Source organism: Rhineura floridana, chromosome 18 (assembly GCF_030035675.1).
Source record: "Rhineura floridana isolate rRhiFlo1 chromosome 18, rRhiFlo1.hap2, whole genome shotgun sequence".
NCBI classification, from domain to species: domain Eukaryota; kingdom Metazoa; phylum Chordata; class Lepidosauria; order Squamata; family Rhineuridae; genus Rhineura; species Rhineura floridana.
The window spans coordinates 21,009,673-21,025,971 of record NC_084497.1 but is presented as its reverse complement, the minus strand read 5'-3'; the positions used below and the strand labels follow the sequence as shown (position 1 = coordinate 21,025,971).

The window sequence follows — 16,299 nt, the reverse complement described above, 5'->3', positions numbered from 1 at the left end:
ATTTGGCCCCCAAGAGCAGCACTAGGACCGCTTTATGTTCAGCCAGATAAACATAAAAACAAGAATCAACAGCTCTAATAAAGGGTATTTTCCCTGCCCCTTCAAGTTACAGTTTTAGCCCTCCAGAAGTTTACAAGCCACAGCAACATTTTACTTTGCTTCTTTCGAAAGACAAAACAGCTTGGAAATGCTATATATCAATGGAACATGGGCTACAGCCAAACAGCAGGTCTGCCCATTCGACCCAGCAAACTGCCAACCGAACGTGCTCAAGAAAACTCCAAGGGGCTTTCAAGAGGCCTTAATTTCCAAGAGGACATTGAACTGTTTGAACCAGCCGCCAAAGGGAAGCATCCCACTTCTGTGCAACAGATGTACACATGGGCTACAGAAACATAGCACTGACACAGAGAGGAATAGCATTTTTACTACTATTTTTAAAAAAAAAGATTTAGAAGATCAGCGGGGAAGCATAGGAAAAGTACAGCTTTTGAGGAGGGGAGGAAGATTTGTTAAATGTTGGGGAGCTGCCACAGCGGGGATATGGAAGCATCACTGGTGCGAGATACTTTTTCACAAGCACTTCGACTGGGGAGGGCTCTGCCGCTATAGTAGTATAACACAAACTAGAAAAATAAGTTAATAAAGCTCCTCAGTGGCACTGAGGTGGGCGGGTGGGGAGAGGTGACCCAGATACTATCAGCACCCACCAGACATTGCAATAGGAGTCCTGGCTGGGGGGGGGATTTCCCCCACCAACAATACGATGCAGATTGAGATTTAAGGAAATAAGACTTCCCTAACACGGATATGCTTGGGTGAGGGAAAACGTGTAATCTCTGCAACAGACCAACAGCTGCACATTTTGTCATGTCAAAAAACCCCAAACAAAACCCTGATCCCTCTGGCCACACCCTGACTTTTTTTTTTTTTTTTTTGAGGAGCTGCGCTTTTCTCTATGCATGTTTTAAAAAAGATTGTGGGAACAAAGCTTGAATTGCAAGGGTGAACTGCATTTATTGCTGGTTTCATTTAAATAGGGGTCATCAGCAGCAGGTAGACAAATTCATTTGGGATCATCGTCATCCCGCTTTTCTGTATATTATCTCCCACCCTATGCTATTGGGTATCTTAATTCCTCTCCCCCCACACACAAGCACCTGCACCCTCACAACCAAAAGCCCTTGGAAACTCTAGCTTGCCATAGCCATTTCCTTAAGATGCTTCCTCTAGATAATGACCTCCGCCCCAAAGACAGGGAAAGAGACAAAATAAGTTTGTTTCAATTTTTTTCTCAAATACTTTATCAGTACCATCTCACCTAGGTGCCTTCCTGGAAGAGTACTGTGAATATTCATGGCATGTAACAAAAGAGGAGATGTTTGGGCACAGGCAGCACGTAGAGTTTCAGGATTTTAACATGCAACTTCCTGGCAAGCAAGGGCATGTAATGAATTAACATCATTGCTTCAGTTGGTCTATGAACTGGTAGTACCACCTGTAGCCATTTGGATCTCTTTGGGCGAGATGCGCTGCCTCCAAAGGGATCAGCCAGCGCATGAAAGCAAGCCCAATTTGAGGAACCGATCAATTCCACCTCAATAAGTCAGTGGAGGCATTAGGCCAAAGTTATAGAATTCAGGCTGATGTTCTTCTCACACCCACTGCCCTGCAATCTGTGAGCCAGTTAATGGGTTGAAGCTGGAACTGTGTGGATTGTTTAGAAGGATTAGCTTGCACTCCATCCTGGTTTGACATTTGTATGTCACAGATTTTGGGGCACATATAAAGCCTCCACAGTACTGATGAGCCTTCTGCAAGGGAGCTGCCCCAGTTTTCAGTGGAGGCTCATTGCCACAACTCTAAACAAAGCGGCAGGGCTTCTGACCACCTCCTTCCTGCCTGGGCAGACTTGAGAAAACCAAGTATGCTTTCAAGCAACCATTCTTTTGAGAGCATGAAGCAGACCAGCCTGGAAGAGTCAGTTGCACAGTAGACTCTGCAGCCGATAGGAAGTCAACAGTTAAGCCAGTTGTTTGTTTGTTTTTAAAGGCAAGCAAGCATGTAATAAATATAGCAAAACATTTTCCCCTCCCACCTTGACAATAAATGTGAAGCAGTAACTAAATACATTAATTCCATCTACCCTTCTTCCCTCCCACCCCTGCAATTTTTAGCAAGGAAAACACGGATGTCAGCAAAACACCTGCAAGTCACTCATTTTGCAAACAAACAGCAGCCACAGTTCATTTCCAGTTTCACACAGCCAAGCCCCTTTCCAAAAACACACACAGGCATGACCTAAATAAGCCCCAGAGCTTAAAGGCTTTTAAGAAGCAGGATGTCAGCAACAATTCTTAAAAATACAAAATAAAGGGGAGTGTTTCCACTGGTCAAGTTTCCTTCCTTTACCCAGCCAATCAGAGTCCACCTTTTTTTTTTTTTTGAGCCAATTACAAATGCATTTCGAGACTTGTCCTTGATTTAGACAGCCTTGCTGACCCACCAGCAGAGTATACAGAACAGATAGCTGTGAAATACATTCAGGTCAGGCAACAGGAAAACTGAATTCAGTGGGGTGGGGAAGGCTACCACGGGACAACAAAAAATCTGGGGAGGGCAAAGGAACTCATGATTGTCTGGCCATCTTCCTTGATCTCTAAGAGCTTATTTGCTCTGCTCCGGCTCTGTATTGCTCAGACAGCCCTTGCGGCTACTGCCTTCTGTCTTCAGTCTCCGACCTGGAAAATGCCATCACCCCGTCCTCGGCACCTGCAGTGAAAAGAAAAAAAGCGAAACAAAAAATTGGATGTTATTGGACGGGTAGGCTTTGTTTGTTTAGACAAAGGGCAAGAAATGCTAGCCAGCTTCCTGCACTGTAAAAAGCTCTATTTCCCTAAAGGCTGTGGGGAAAGATACCTGTTATCAGGGCAGATAATTATTACCCCACCCTATCACTGGTTGTCTGTGGGGGTTGAGCAGCTTTTATGTTCTTGGCTGCAAGGTTAGAGAAAGTTAAATGCAAGTTATAACACCTTATTTTCACATTGCGTTCTGAGGAATCAATGTTGTTCCCAAACACCGATTATAATTAAGACCTACAGTGCATTTTGAGAGGCGGCTAAGGTGCTTTTTTAAAAAGATGACTGAATGTGTTAAATGACTCAGAAATCCAAAAGAACATAGCAACGATGACAGAGAGGCCTGGCACACGCAAGCATGCAGTGGTGTGCATGTACTGAACAGCTGATCCTCTCATTCCTCCCTAGTTCAAAACCCCCTTGAATTATATGCAGATATCTGTTGATCCGTTCTTCCTATTAGCTTGAAAATTCACTACCTGCTCTGTAGAGTGATGCAGAATATGACACAAAGGACCGGACACAGATTATGAATGTCTACCGGACTGCACGGCAAGGTTAAAAAGCACTTGCACTATTTTGCTTTCTTCCTCAAATCAGTTATATATAAAATTTATATTACCGGGCATCCTATGTTTGTGGTGTTTAGGACAGTGTCATTAAGCTGTGAAGGCCTGGGATTGAAACTTCACTTAAGTTATGAAACTCACTGGGTGACCATGGGACAGGCACCTTTTATCAGCCTAGCCTGTTTCACAGAATTGTTGCAAGGATGAGAGAAAGACTACACCATGTATGCTACACCTCAAGCTCCTTAGGAAGAAGGTAGTCCTTAAAGTAACAACAATTTTTATAATTACAGGGAAGCAACTAATGTGTCAGTTCACCACAGCTGCTGTTACACCAGCCCTTCACTGCCTTGTAATAATTCCCTTCTACCTGCATCTCCAACTGCCTGTGACCATTTTTCCAGCTTTTGTATGGCAACACATTTAGGAAGCAATGTAGGGATAGAATGCTTTACTGCATCCAGAAGCCACACAAATAGGAAAGCCCCTGGATAAATGCAACCCCACCCCACTCCTCAAGTGGTAACTTGCTGTAGTCTACGTGCAATGATGTAGGAAGCCTGTCTTGCTACAGGAAAAAACGATTGCATACATCTGGGGAAGCAAAAACAGCCATCTCCCTACTTAGGCTTGCTAGGTTTCATGTAACCATTTGGAAAACGGTTGATGAAACAGACAACTAGTTTTCCAAATGATTACATGTGAGACTCAACGTTCTTCCCTCAGCACTTCTAGTTGGCAGATTCAACAAGATTCCGTATCAAGAGAGATTGTGCCCGTGTGGGTCGGGAGAGATCGAGACCAACGCGCATGTCCTATTCCGCTGTCCGTTCTATTGTGCCCAGAGACTCCATTTAATCTCTCCCCTTTTAGAACCCTTTGAAATTAAACCTGAATCTTTTTGGCTGGACTACCTGCTCGGCGATCACTCGCCTGCGATAACTTTATCAGTCGCCAAGTATAGTTTAGCGGTACTAAACCATAGGAAAGTAACCCTAAATAACCCGGTTTAATTTTATTCCGATTTTAATTTTACCCTCAAGTTTTAACCTATGCAGTTTTAATTAAATATATTTATTATAGTTAAACGATTTTGTGGTTTTAGCCCTTAAGGTTATGTATAGGAGCTAATCCTTATATTTATTTGTCCAGTTTTGTCAAAAATTAAATCCGATCTAACTCCTATCGTTAATGAGTTTTAAATCGCATCTGTCTCAATGAAATTGTAGCGGTTTAATAATCAGTCTTTTTGCTGTTTGTTTGTATTTTTGCTACCTGGTCTAATGACTGTAATAAAGAATTCTGATTCTGAATGATTACATGAAACCTAACAAACCATCACTCCATAAAATGGGTCATCTGCATCCATTGGTTTTGTCAGTGGTAATGCTAAACAATTCTCCTGGGCTCCTTTTGGGAGGCAGGGCAAAATAGAAAGGTAATAAAAGTAATAAATTCCCACATGTGGCCTCATTTATACAGGGATTATATTCCCAATACCATCTTTGACACAGCCAGCCAGTGTGGTATAGTGGTTAGAGTGTTGGACTACGACCTGGGAGACCAGGGTTCAAATCCCCACACAGCCATGAAGCTCACTGGGTGACCTTGGGCCGGTCACTGCCTCTCAGCCTCAGAGGAGGGCAATGGTAAACCACCTCTGGATACCGCTTACCATGAAAACCCTATTCATAGGGTCGTCATAAGTCGCAATCGACTTGAAGGCAGTCCATTTCCATTCATCTTTGACACGCTAAGTCTAGATGTGAATGGTCTGTTGCAGAAGACATCAATACTCTTCCACGGGATATTTGGTAATTAAGTCACTTTTGTGCATTGTTGGGAATGCAATGCAGGAGGACCATGACCTAGGACAGGGATTCTCAAACTTTCTATTTCCAGGGTCCACTTGCAAGGGCTAAAAATTACTGAGGTACACTTGTCACAAAATGATAGCGCAGGGCTGGAGCTAGCCACAAAATGGCAACGGATGGAGGCAGACATTGGCATTATCAGCTGCCTATTACCCACCATGAGTTTCTATTATCTCCAGTCCCACTGTGGAAATAGCTAAATTATCTGGTGCAGCAAGAAAAGAGGCAGGGAGTTCTTGCAGGTCAGCTCTCTTAAACCTAGGTACAAGGTTGGCTCTGGAGGTATCATGGCTCAGTCTCCCAAGTTTAGGCAAAAATTGCTGATCAAGCTGTAGAGAAGGTGCTTTCACAATCAACTTTTATCCTATTCCAACCCCAGACTGCCAGTTTCTTTATCCCTCCTTCCTACTTCTTTACATCCACATCTTCCTCCTATAACAGATTCTTTCTCTTATCCTCTTCCTCTTTATTCCGTTTCATTATTTTTTTAAAAAAATTAACACACACACCCTCAAATTCCCTTCAGTGCCTGCTCTGGCCCTTACATATCTAGAGAATGGAGGAGCAGCTTCCTGGCTTGGCAAGAGACTGGATGGGAAGGAAGGAAGGACTGGGGCTTCGCAGTGTGGATGGAGATGGGAAGCGGGGCACCACAGCAACGCCAGGTACTTTCCCCTTTCCTCTCTCTCAGTCTGCCCACCCTTTCACCTCCCATCCTCCCTCTTCTTTCCCTTCCTCCCTCCCAGTTTTGTCTGCTGCGGCCTCACTCTCTAACCATCTGCTCCCACAGGCGTGCCTATGTACTGCACATGCACAGAGCTGCTGGCATGGGCCCATCCAAAAGGCTACATCACAGAACAGGGACCACTGGTGCTCCCCAACCCAAAGTCTGAGAAAGGCTGCTCTAGGACATTGGGGGGGGGGGAAGGAAGATTCATCCAGTTAGCCATGAGCCTCTCTTTAAAGCAGGCTTTCGACAGCAAGCTGGTCTTAAGGGAATGTCTGTGCTATGTTTAATTTGGCCTCCCAAGACTGACACAGAGGAAGCTCCTTGTACTTTCCATCTGCAGCTCCTCCAGCAGCAGCGATCAGAATCAAATTAAGAAGCTGCACGCTTTCCAAGAGTCTCCCACCCACATGGCTGTGGATGTTTGGCTAAGTGTTCAATTGATCTTTAGTTTTTAAAATGATCTTTGCCATTCAAATGCAACTGATAACATGAAGCATTTTTTTTTGGCCCCTCACAAACTAATTAGGCCTGCATGAAGAGATTATTTCCTTTAATAAGGCTTTCTTTGAAGCCTCTCAGTTAAAAGGAGGGAGCTGTTCCAAATGCAACAGACGTAAGTTTTGTCTTCCTCCAGAAAGACAAAGGAAGCCTCTTTGCAGTTTTTGCTGATAAGAGATTAATTTAAGCCCCTAAATCATGAGAGTCGCTATCTTTTGGCAAGTTGGTTCAAAGCACCACATTGCCCCTGTGTATAAATCAATAGTAAGGAGATGGTTATGACAGCAGTTTTATGCCCTGCAAATCTGCTTTAATTCTGTGGAGAGAAAGTGCCTTACAGACCCACCACAACCTTGTTTTGGTCACAGCATAGTACTCTTGGGTTAAGAACAATAGCATGGTTGCTAAACCTCAAGGAAAAAGAGTTTAGCTTGTTCATACCTCTGCAATATTGCTGATTAGAGAAAAGGTCAATATAAAAAGACAGTTGGGCTGTCCAGTATCAAGAGCTCTGGAGCAACCACTCTGGTGAACTACTTTGACCCTGTGTTGAAGTATATAAATTCCACCTCATGCGCACTACAAGACTTCCTGCACTTTTTGAAAACATGGTAGCGTTGCTAGCATCCAACTCCCACTTGTCCCAGCCAGCATGGCCAATGGTCAGATACAATGGAAATTGTAGTTCAACAACATCTGGAAGAACACAGGTTCCCCATAACTGTTTTAGAGAATGAATAGGGGAAACCATAATGGGACTGAGACTGCTTCCAGAATGTTGCTTATTTGCAGGTGGGATTCAATCTCACCTGCAAAATTAAAGTGTATTTGGCATTCCGGTGCAAACCCAATTCAAAAAATTGACTTTTTGCAGTAAGGAAAGTGACAGGAAAACACATCAACAATTGCTTGATGTGATGTCATTCTACCTTCCCACAAACAAATCAGAATGAATGCTCAGCAAACAGTGAATGTCGTCTAACCTTCTGGTAAACCTTTGGCAAACAAATCACAATGAATGCTCAATAAACAGGTCATCTAGAAATGACCTGAGGCCACCCTGCAATTTTTAAACAGCAAATTGTTAATTGTTGTTTACATTAATTGTAAGCAAACATCACTTACATTATTGCTGTGAATAACTTACACTGTTATTCTTAAGATCAGAGTCCATCCCTTTAACTATTTTTTCTCACCACCACCTTTTGAGTTGAGGGTGAATAAGGATTTGGAAGGATCCATTCTCTGGACTTACATTATTGAAGGTTTAGAAAGGATAAGAAGCTTAGTGCATTGAGACAAATTTAGTGCAAAGTCTTTAAAAAGAGCTTTAAGAAAAATAAAGTCAGTAAAGCGATCTTTCAAGCATTCTTAAAGATACCTATTAGCTAGGAAAAACAGTCTCAATCATGTGAAGGACTATGAAATTCTCCTTTTTCCAGGATGAGGTACCAATCTCAAACATACAAAATCACACTGAAAGATCAGTGCCCAAGTTCCAAATGAAACTAGAGAGCTTGAAGCCCACTGCATTTCCTTGAAGTCATAAATTAAATTGCAATGGATAGATCCAACAAAGAATTAAACACTCAAACGATGAACAGCAGGTTTGTGGTTGGTCAGATCTTATTCCAGGTATGTTAAAAAGATGTACAGCATTACACCTGCAGTTTATACAAACAATGTCCTAGAAGGTTGATAACTGAAGATTCAACATGAGACCAGTTTGTTCATGGCTTAGCTGTTGTGTAGGATCTTCTGTATTCATTTCCTTTTCTGTCCTCTGTACACAAGTCCCAGGGACCATGCACTTCCTTCCTTTGCTGATTAAGGTTTCTAATGTTTCTGTCCATCAAAAAACGGAGTCTCTTGTAAATGCAAGTTTCTACAGTGTTACCTTTGTTAAATGTGATCATAGACACATACTGGTCATCCTGGCTGTATGGTTGCTGGATTACATCTACTGCTGTGTTTTGTTTTGTTTTAAAAATAAAGAGTTCCTAATGGGTCTTTGGCTAAACAATAAACTGAACCAATGAGCAATAGCTCTCCTTTCCATGTGCCACATAATCTGCATTGATAATGCACTAAGGAAAAAGATTTTAGGAGACCCACAGTTCAGAACTCTACTCACCCATTAAGTTCTCTGTGCCAACTTGGGTCAGCCATTCTCATTTGGCCTGCCCTACTTTGCAGGGCTGTCATGAAGTGGGAGGGGAAGAATCATGTAAACCATTTTCAGCTCCTTAGAAGGTTGGGTAGAACAAAAATCCAACAAGATTATGCTCTGTACAGAAACTTGCATCAATTCATTGCCTTGAGGATCATTATTGATCCTTTGCTGCTGTTCTAACCTGTGTGAAAATTTATGGACTGGACAGCACTAGTTTTGGACAACTTTCTTTTTTTTAAAAAAACCCAGCTATCATGTAAGTTTGCCATTTGTGGCTTCTTAAAAAAAAGTATTAATATGACAAATTCCAAAGAGGTAACTGTAAAATCTATGTTAAAAGGTAGGTAACATTTATTGGGATATAAGCTCTTTCAAGGCTTTCAGCCCACTATAGATGTATAGTATACTGGGTGGTGTTCATCTGACAGACAGACTACAGCTAGTGCAAAATGCGGCAGCCAGGCTGTTGACAAGGACCAATCGGTCCGCGCATATAACACCTGTCCTGGCCCGTTTGCACTGGCTCCCTATTTGTTTCCGAGCCAGATTCAAGGTGCTGGTTTTGACCTATAAAGCCTTACACGGTGTGGGACCGCAGTACCTTGTGGAACGCCTCTCCTGCTATGAACCTACCCGTCCACTTCGTTCAGTATCTAAGGCCCTCCTCCGGGTACCAACTCATCAAGATGCCCGGAGGATCACTACTAGATCTAGGGCCTTTTCTGTGGTGGCCCCCGAATTGTGGAACAGCTTACCAGAGGAAATACGCCTGGCGCCTACGGTATTTTCTTTTAGGCGCCAGGTTAAGACCTGGCTATACTCCCAGGCATTTTAATGTTTTAATGTTTAATGTTAATTGTTCATCTTAATGTTTTAAATTTTCCTGTTATTTGAATCGGATTTTATTGTGACATGGTATTTTAACTCTGTTTTGTATACCGCCCAGAGAGCTACTAGCTATGGGCGGTTTAAAAATGAAATGAAATGAAATAATAAATAAATAAACACACACACGTGGGGAAGATTTGGAAACAGTGGGGTCAAAAGGCCATGAAGTGCAAGAGGCAGCATAGGAGTGGCCCATGTATTTCCAAGAGGAGTCCAAATATATACTAACAAACAAGAGTTGTCCATTCCCAGCTATCTTTCCTGCTGTGCTAACTTATTACCTGCAGCTGCTTGTTGGGAGTAGGTCAGTGTGATTTTATTGCTTTGGCTCTAACCCACAAATGGGCATTAAGATGACACAGGACTTTCTATTACTGTTACAAATAAGATGCTGCTGGGCCTGTCAGAAGAGCTCTGCTGGATCAGACAAAGGCCCCAAGCAGTACCTCTCTGAGAGAGACAGAGAGAAGCCGGTCCTACTACAATCACATCACCAGGGAAAATAATCAACCAGAAAGAGCAGGACAGAGCAAGGCAGGAGATCCAAGGGCAGACTCCTCCTTTTAATGTGCACTACCTTTAAGCCTAGAAGTGTCTTTGGAGTGGAAATTCCATGGAAGCAGGGTTTCCTAGCAACCAGCAAGATAACGGATGACATCACAGCACACAAAGTAGATAAGCAGAGTTACCTAACAGGCAGCAGATGCTTCTTCCTCCCTCACCCATGCCCAATCCTTGCTCTTGTTCAAAACCCAAGTAATTAAAAGAAAGAACGAAAAAGAAAAATCCTAGCGGATCTTATGTAAGTACATCAGACTTACTTCAAGATAACCCTCCCAGCCTTCCAAAAGCCCCACAGCCAATTCCAGCAGCCTAAATCAGTTCTTTGATGACAGTATAGATTACAGTGGCCACAGCAGAATAGTTTACAGAGCAACACCACAAGAAAACTCAAGCTAAAGGAAAACATCAAAATGAACGGTATCATTTCAATTTTTTTTTAAACTACTATCATTTACTGCAGAACCCGCTGGAATTGCATCTTAACTGGTTTAGATCCTGAAATAATTAAGGGTTATAGCCAGTGTTAGTCCTACTCAGAGAAGACCTATTGAAAAATAGATATGAGTAAGGTTGATTAATTTCAGTGGATCTACTCTAAGTAAGACTTAGCTAGATACACTCCTAAATAATGAAAGCTCTCTCACTCTGTGTGTGTGTGTGTGTGTGTGTGTGTGTACGTGTACGTACACACACATATTAGAAGGTAATCAAGTTTTGGAAGTAGTTAATATCCAGGTGCATCTCAGTCACTAAACCGCAAGAGTCTTTCCCTGTGAGAATGAGGCCTGAGCAATAACTTCAAAAAGGTCTGTTCCACTAGGCTGCACTGCTTCTTGGCCGCTTGTAAGCCACTTCTCCATACACATACAAATAGGTAGGGAGAAAAATCCTAGCTTATAGCCTTCCGCTCAACATGTTCATTTTCTGAGAAGGAGCCGCCCTAGGCTCCTGTTCGGAGTAAGAGTGGGATATAAATCAAACAATAAATAAATAAATAAAATAGCATGCAAGAGAATCCCATCTTGGGAGCCCCAATTGGCAAGTCTGAAGCAACTCAGCTCAGATATGCATTTACAGCCTCACCCTATCCGGTGAAAGTAGACCTGATCTGCAACCTCTTTCTGCGGTGGAAAAAATGGACTGCCTTCAAGTCGATCCTGACTTTTGGCGACCCTATGAATAGGGTTTCCATGGTAAGCAGTATTCAGAGGTAGTTTACAATTGTCTTCCTCTGAGGCTGAGAGTCAGTGACTGGCCCAAGGTCACCCAGTGAGCTTCATGGCTGTCTGGGGATTCAAACCATGGCCTCCCAGGTCATAGTCCAACACTCTAACCACTACACCACACTGGCTCTCTCTTTCTAGCCTAGCCGAGAGAATTTGGGATGAGCTTGCCTATTAATCAGAAACCTGTGCTAAGCAAGCAAGCTTGTTATTATTTATATAATGTGTTAATTGCAGAATACAGTCCATTCTCTTGGCAATTTACATTAAATTCCACCAAATGCCCAAGTGTAGAGGAAAGTCTCAACCTGGCAGTGCCAGGCAGGTGTCATTTGGTAGAGCATTTCACCGGTGGCAGTGCTGACATCAATCACAACCAAAAAGGTCCTCTCCCTTATTGGCATCATCCAGGCCTGTCTCAGAGGGGGCACACAAAAAAGGCCTCAGATGACTTGTAAGGTCTGGATATATTCTTGAGGAAAGAAGCAAAGCTTATAATGTTTGAGCCTGGCAGCCTTTTAAGGTCAGAAGGCAGGTGTGTGTGTGTGAGAGAGAGAGAGAGAGAGACAGATCATAGAAACTTAGGTGCTCATCTGTGTTTAATGCTATTCGCCCCAGGTAAGCAGCAAATCAAAGCTGACTGGGTTGCTGGAGACTGAAAATTCAGCACATTTCATACAGCAGTTAAGGAATCTATACTCATTACTGACTCACAGAAGGGGTGAAGGCAACATCACTCCCAAGCTGAAGCAAAGGCTTAAGTCACAGCTTGTTCAAACAAAGCAGTTGGCCCAGAGCCTAAGATAGCTGGCTACCACCCTGAAGAGAGTATCAACTCACTCTTAGACAGGCTTATATATAGCCAACTGCCTGTGGAGACTAAGAAATTGCTTCCAGGTGATCAGGTGGAACAGTTGTTTATTTTTCCTTTTAGGTCACAAATGAGTGCCAATGATACATGGGAGCAGGTGGGCTACTCAATTTTTTTAATGGACTTGTTTGCAAAGCTGTTCTTGGCACAAATCACTTGGACTTGTGCTCAACCAGGCTCTTCCTACATTCGAATATGTATGCGTGTACAGATATTTTAAAGCTTTAACTTGCCTTAACCTGTCCTGATTTTATAAAGGAAAAATATTTAACAGCATTGCATGCTCCGACATAATTCATGTGGACTTAACATGCAAAACAGCTTGCACAAGGAGAAAAGCCTGCTGCAACAGGAAAATTTCTGTGAATTTGAACTGTAGCAGCCATGAATATTATGCAGCTTTGGGTCCTGCTGTCTGCAAAATATGTCTGCAATTCCAGCTCCAATCAGTTTTCTTCCTCGTGCCAAACCACACTTTGGTTCTGACAAAGGCCTCAGGTTTCTTTACAGACCCTGCCTCGTTCTCCAGCAACACAGTGCCACCTTCTAGCTAAGATGCCTGGCTGCTTTCCTATGTTTTATTTCCAAAGGGAGTCCAGTTGATGTTCCCCCCCCCCAGTACCCCAGGGTGGACTGGGGAAGGCATACACCAACAGAGTAGTAGCCTGGATCTGTTTTTTTGGGGTGGGGGGAATTAAACTGTTTGAAGGCAATAAAAGGTGAGATATCTTGGATGCTAACAGACAGACGTCTGGTTCTTTACTTCTTCAAACTCTCCTCCAAAAAATTGGCAATGATCAGGTAGTACTCTGGCAGATATCAAACTCATTGTAAGCTCTCTCCTCCCCACCCCAGCCAAATCAAGCTGTCTTTAGTATCCCCTTTGTCTTGCATTTTATAAGTAACAGTATGGCAGAGAGGCCTGTTCACAGTTCGCTTGCAGTAATGACCACACTCCAGGGAATTATATGTAGCTATATTCCTAAAACCAACAATGCTTCCTGTCAATCATTTAAAATGATGAACCCTGTTATTCAGAAGCAAAGGCAGCTAGTCTGATAAATTCACCAGTTAATCAGCTAGAAGTAGTCACTGCTTGCAGGCCACAGCAATTATTATTAATAAATGGTGCCAAAGAGAAATAGAGAAACTTTGCCCTGGCTATGAGGTAGACAAAGATTAGAAAACAAAGGCACAGGTCTGTAGTGCAGACAGGTTATCTTTTCTTAGAAGGGAAAACAACCTCATCACAATACAGGACCCAGCTTTAAAATAAGCAGAACTTTTGCCAAAAGCCTGGGAGTCAGAGCTGAATCTATATGAATGCTCTTTAGTAAACACTGATACAAGATGCAGCATGAAGAGGAATTGGAAAATAATTGTGTGCACACATTGGTTGTCCAGTTGCTATTCATTCTGCCCTCTCACAAGGATCTCTGTTGTTGACTCTCCCGTTTTCTGTTTCTAGAAGGTAGCCTTCTCCAGGCCCCTGTATTCTACCAATTCCCCAACTGGGTTCGCTTTGTGTGCAAACACCCTTCTGTTACACAAAGTTAAGAACCCAGTGCTCAAAAGGCCAACCAAAAACAGAATGGCAGACTTCAACCTATTCAGTTCTGCAACTACATGCCCAAGCTATGCTCTCCAAGATACCTCAGGAAGGCATGCCCATAATTAGCTGTTAAGTTGAAAATGGCAGGAAGAGGGAGCTTCTACCTCAATGTAGTCTTTTCTTAAACTAAGCTTTAAGCTTAAACTAAACTAAGCTTTAAGCTTAAACTAAACTAAGCTTTAAGCTTTCTTAAGTTTTAAAAAAAGAAAGACCTAATTCAAGTGATAAAGACCCCCTCTTGTCTTTTTTTCCCAACGTTCTGGAAAGTCCAGTAAGGGACAATGTCATGTACATACTACAGAACTGGAACTAATCAGAATGTTTGATTCTAAGCATTTGGGGATGAATGATTATGGTTTCCTGTCCCACTACAGGGGTTAACTCAGCAATGCTAAGGTGACTGTGATGTCACAAATACAGCTGTGACAGTCGCTGTGCTTATTTTGCTTACATTTAAGCTTCAACTGAATTGTCACAGACCTTTTTTTTTCATTTCTTGACATTTGACTCTCCTGTTTAATTTTTTTCTTCTCCATGCAGTGTACACGAAATAAATCTGTCAACTGAGGATAACACCTTCAAGTCTACAAAATCACATGCTGCAATACATTTGTTAGTCGGTGGTACCAAAAACAAAGGGTCTTATGGCACCCTGAACACAAGCACAGCAACATCTCTGGAAGTGTTTTACATACTTTCTTGCAATGTATGTCTTTCTAAAAGAACAAAATAGTTTTGAAGGTCAAGAAACTGTTTAATGGAAAGCAGCACAGGAGGCTGCGGGCAGTCACTACGCTCTGCATTCACCAGTGGCCATGTCTGCTGATCAACACAGACTTTATGAACAGACGAAACTGAGTAGGAAGCCACTTGTGAAGATTCCTATTAAGTGATTCATCTTAGCAAGTCCCAGTTTACATAGGCCTGTCTGAGCTGCTCAGTTCCGCTGCAGTTTAAACTCCCAAATGATGCCCACAAGCAATGCTGGGTGACTCACACAAACCTGTGTCTGGGCTACAAAAAGGCAGATGTGACAAATAATGGAATCACAACTATAGTCGGGAACAGAACAGTTTCATAATGTAGTTTGGCTTCCTGTGAAGATGATCTGACAGTAGGAATCAGGGTGTGTTTTCTACAGCATGATGTATGGGAACTACCCTATCAAATTAAACTCTATCTCTGTAGAAACAAGGCTGTAAATCTACATTTTCAAATTTTCATTTTCCTTCTTTTTCCCTCCAAGGAGATCAGGACTCTCCCACCCTCATCCTCACAGCCACCCTGTGATTTAGGCAGTGGTGACTGGTAGGGAAGAAGGCAAGAGGCCCAACAGTAGGTGGAACCAGAGCCAATAACAGGCAGAGCTAACTAATTCTAATTTTGATCCCATCCTCCTGCTGAATTCTGCAAGGGCAATATTGAGACTAAGAAAGAGGAAGCTGCCACACGTATGGAGGCAGGCAAGTGGCGGCTGGCTGAGGGCAGACTGAGGTTGGTGGAGCTGTGCCCCACTTGCCCCGATGGAAGAGCCTCCACTGGATAGAGGTTAGCGCAGAAGAGACCAAATGGCCCAGAATCAGTAAGTTTCATGGCAGAACAAGAATCAGACTAAACATCTCCCAACACTTTATTGATGCTCTCCAGAAGGTGTTGGACTACAACTCCCATCATCCGTGATCCCTGGCCACACTGGCTGGGACTGATGCGAGTTGGAGTCCCACAACATCGGGAGGGCCACAGGTTGGAGAAGGATGTATTACACCATACTGTCTCTCAAACTGTAGATGTTGCAACTTTGGTAGGCAGCTGCTAGGAATATTTTCAGTAATGGCTTCACGTCAATCATGTTTATGCTGTGCATCTGCTCCTCTGGTGTGTGTCTGTAATATTTTGGTTATGAGCAGTGAAAGCACAAAATGCATGTTGCTCAAAGGACCTAGAAGTGTTAGAAAAGCAAACGCCTTCCCTGACAGCCTCCAAGGTATCCTTTCCCTTCATGCACAAGGGTAAAAAGTGAAGATCACAACTGCATGCTCGCGAGGAGGGACTCATGGCACAATGTTCACATAGCATCCCAGCAAAATGCCGCGACACAACACTGCATCCAAACTTTATCTAATCCCCTCTAGTTTCAAACCCTAGAGCAGCTTTCTTCCACTAAACCAAGTGCTCTTCAACCTTGGGTTCCCCAGTGTTGACCACAACTCTCATCATGCCTGACTGGCTAAGCTTGATATGGATGATGGGAGTCATAGTCCAGCAACACCTGGGGACCGAAGGCTGAAGAGCACTGCCATAAACTCACACTGCAGGCTGAGTGGCTTGATTTCCTCTTTAAAAAAGCAGCCTGCCGAACTACCAGCACAGAGTATGTTTGTATCTCAGCTCTGTGCTCCCCAAGGGATCTGCCTCTCTCCAAGAACCAACAAGGCA

The 16,299-nt window shown here is 43.1% G+C and overlaps 1 protein-coding gene across 1 annotated transcript in view; it reads right to left on the bottom strand.

Annotated features, from left to right (window-relative positions):
• Window positions 1-407: 407 nt before the first annotated feature.
• Window positions 408-16,299, bottom strand: part of CTNNBIP1 (catenin beta interacting protein 1) — a 44,132-nt gene continuing 28,240 nt past the window's right edge. The window contains exon 6 of the mRNA XM_061601516.1: window positions 408-2,772. Within this exon, the coding sequence (XP_061457500.1) occupies window positions 2,714-2,772 (59 nt within the window). The 3' untranslated portion in view covers window positions 408-2,713. The remainder of the gene's footprint in view (window positions 2,773-16,299) is intronic.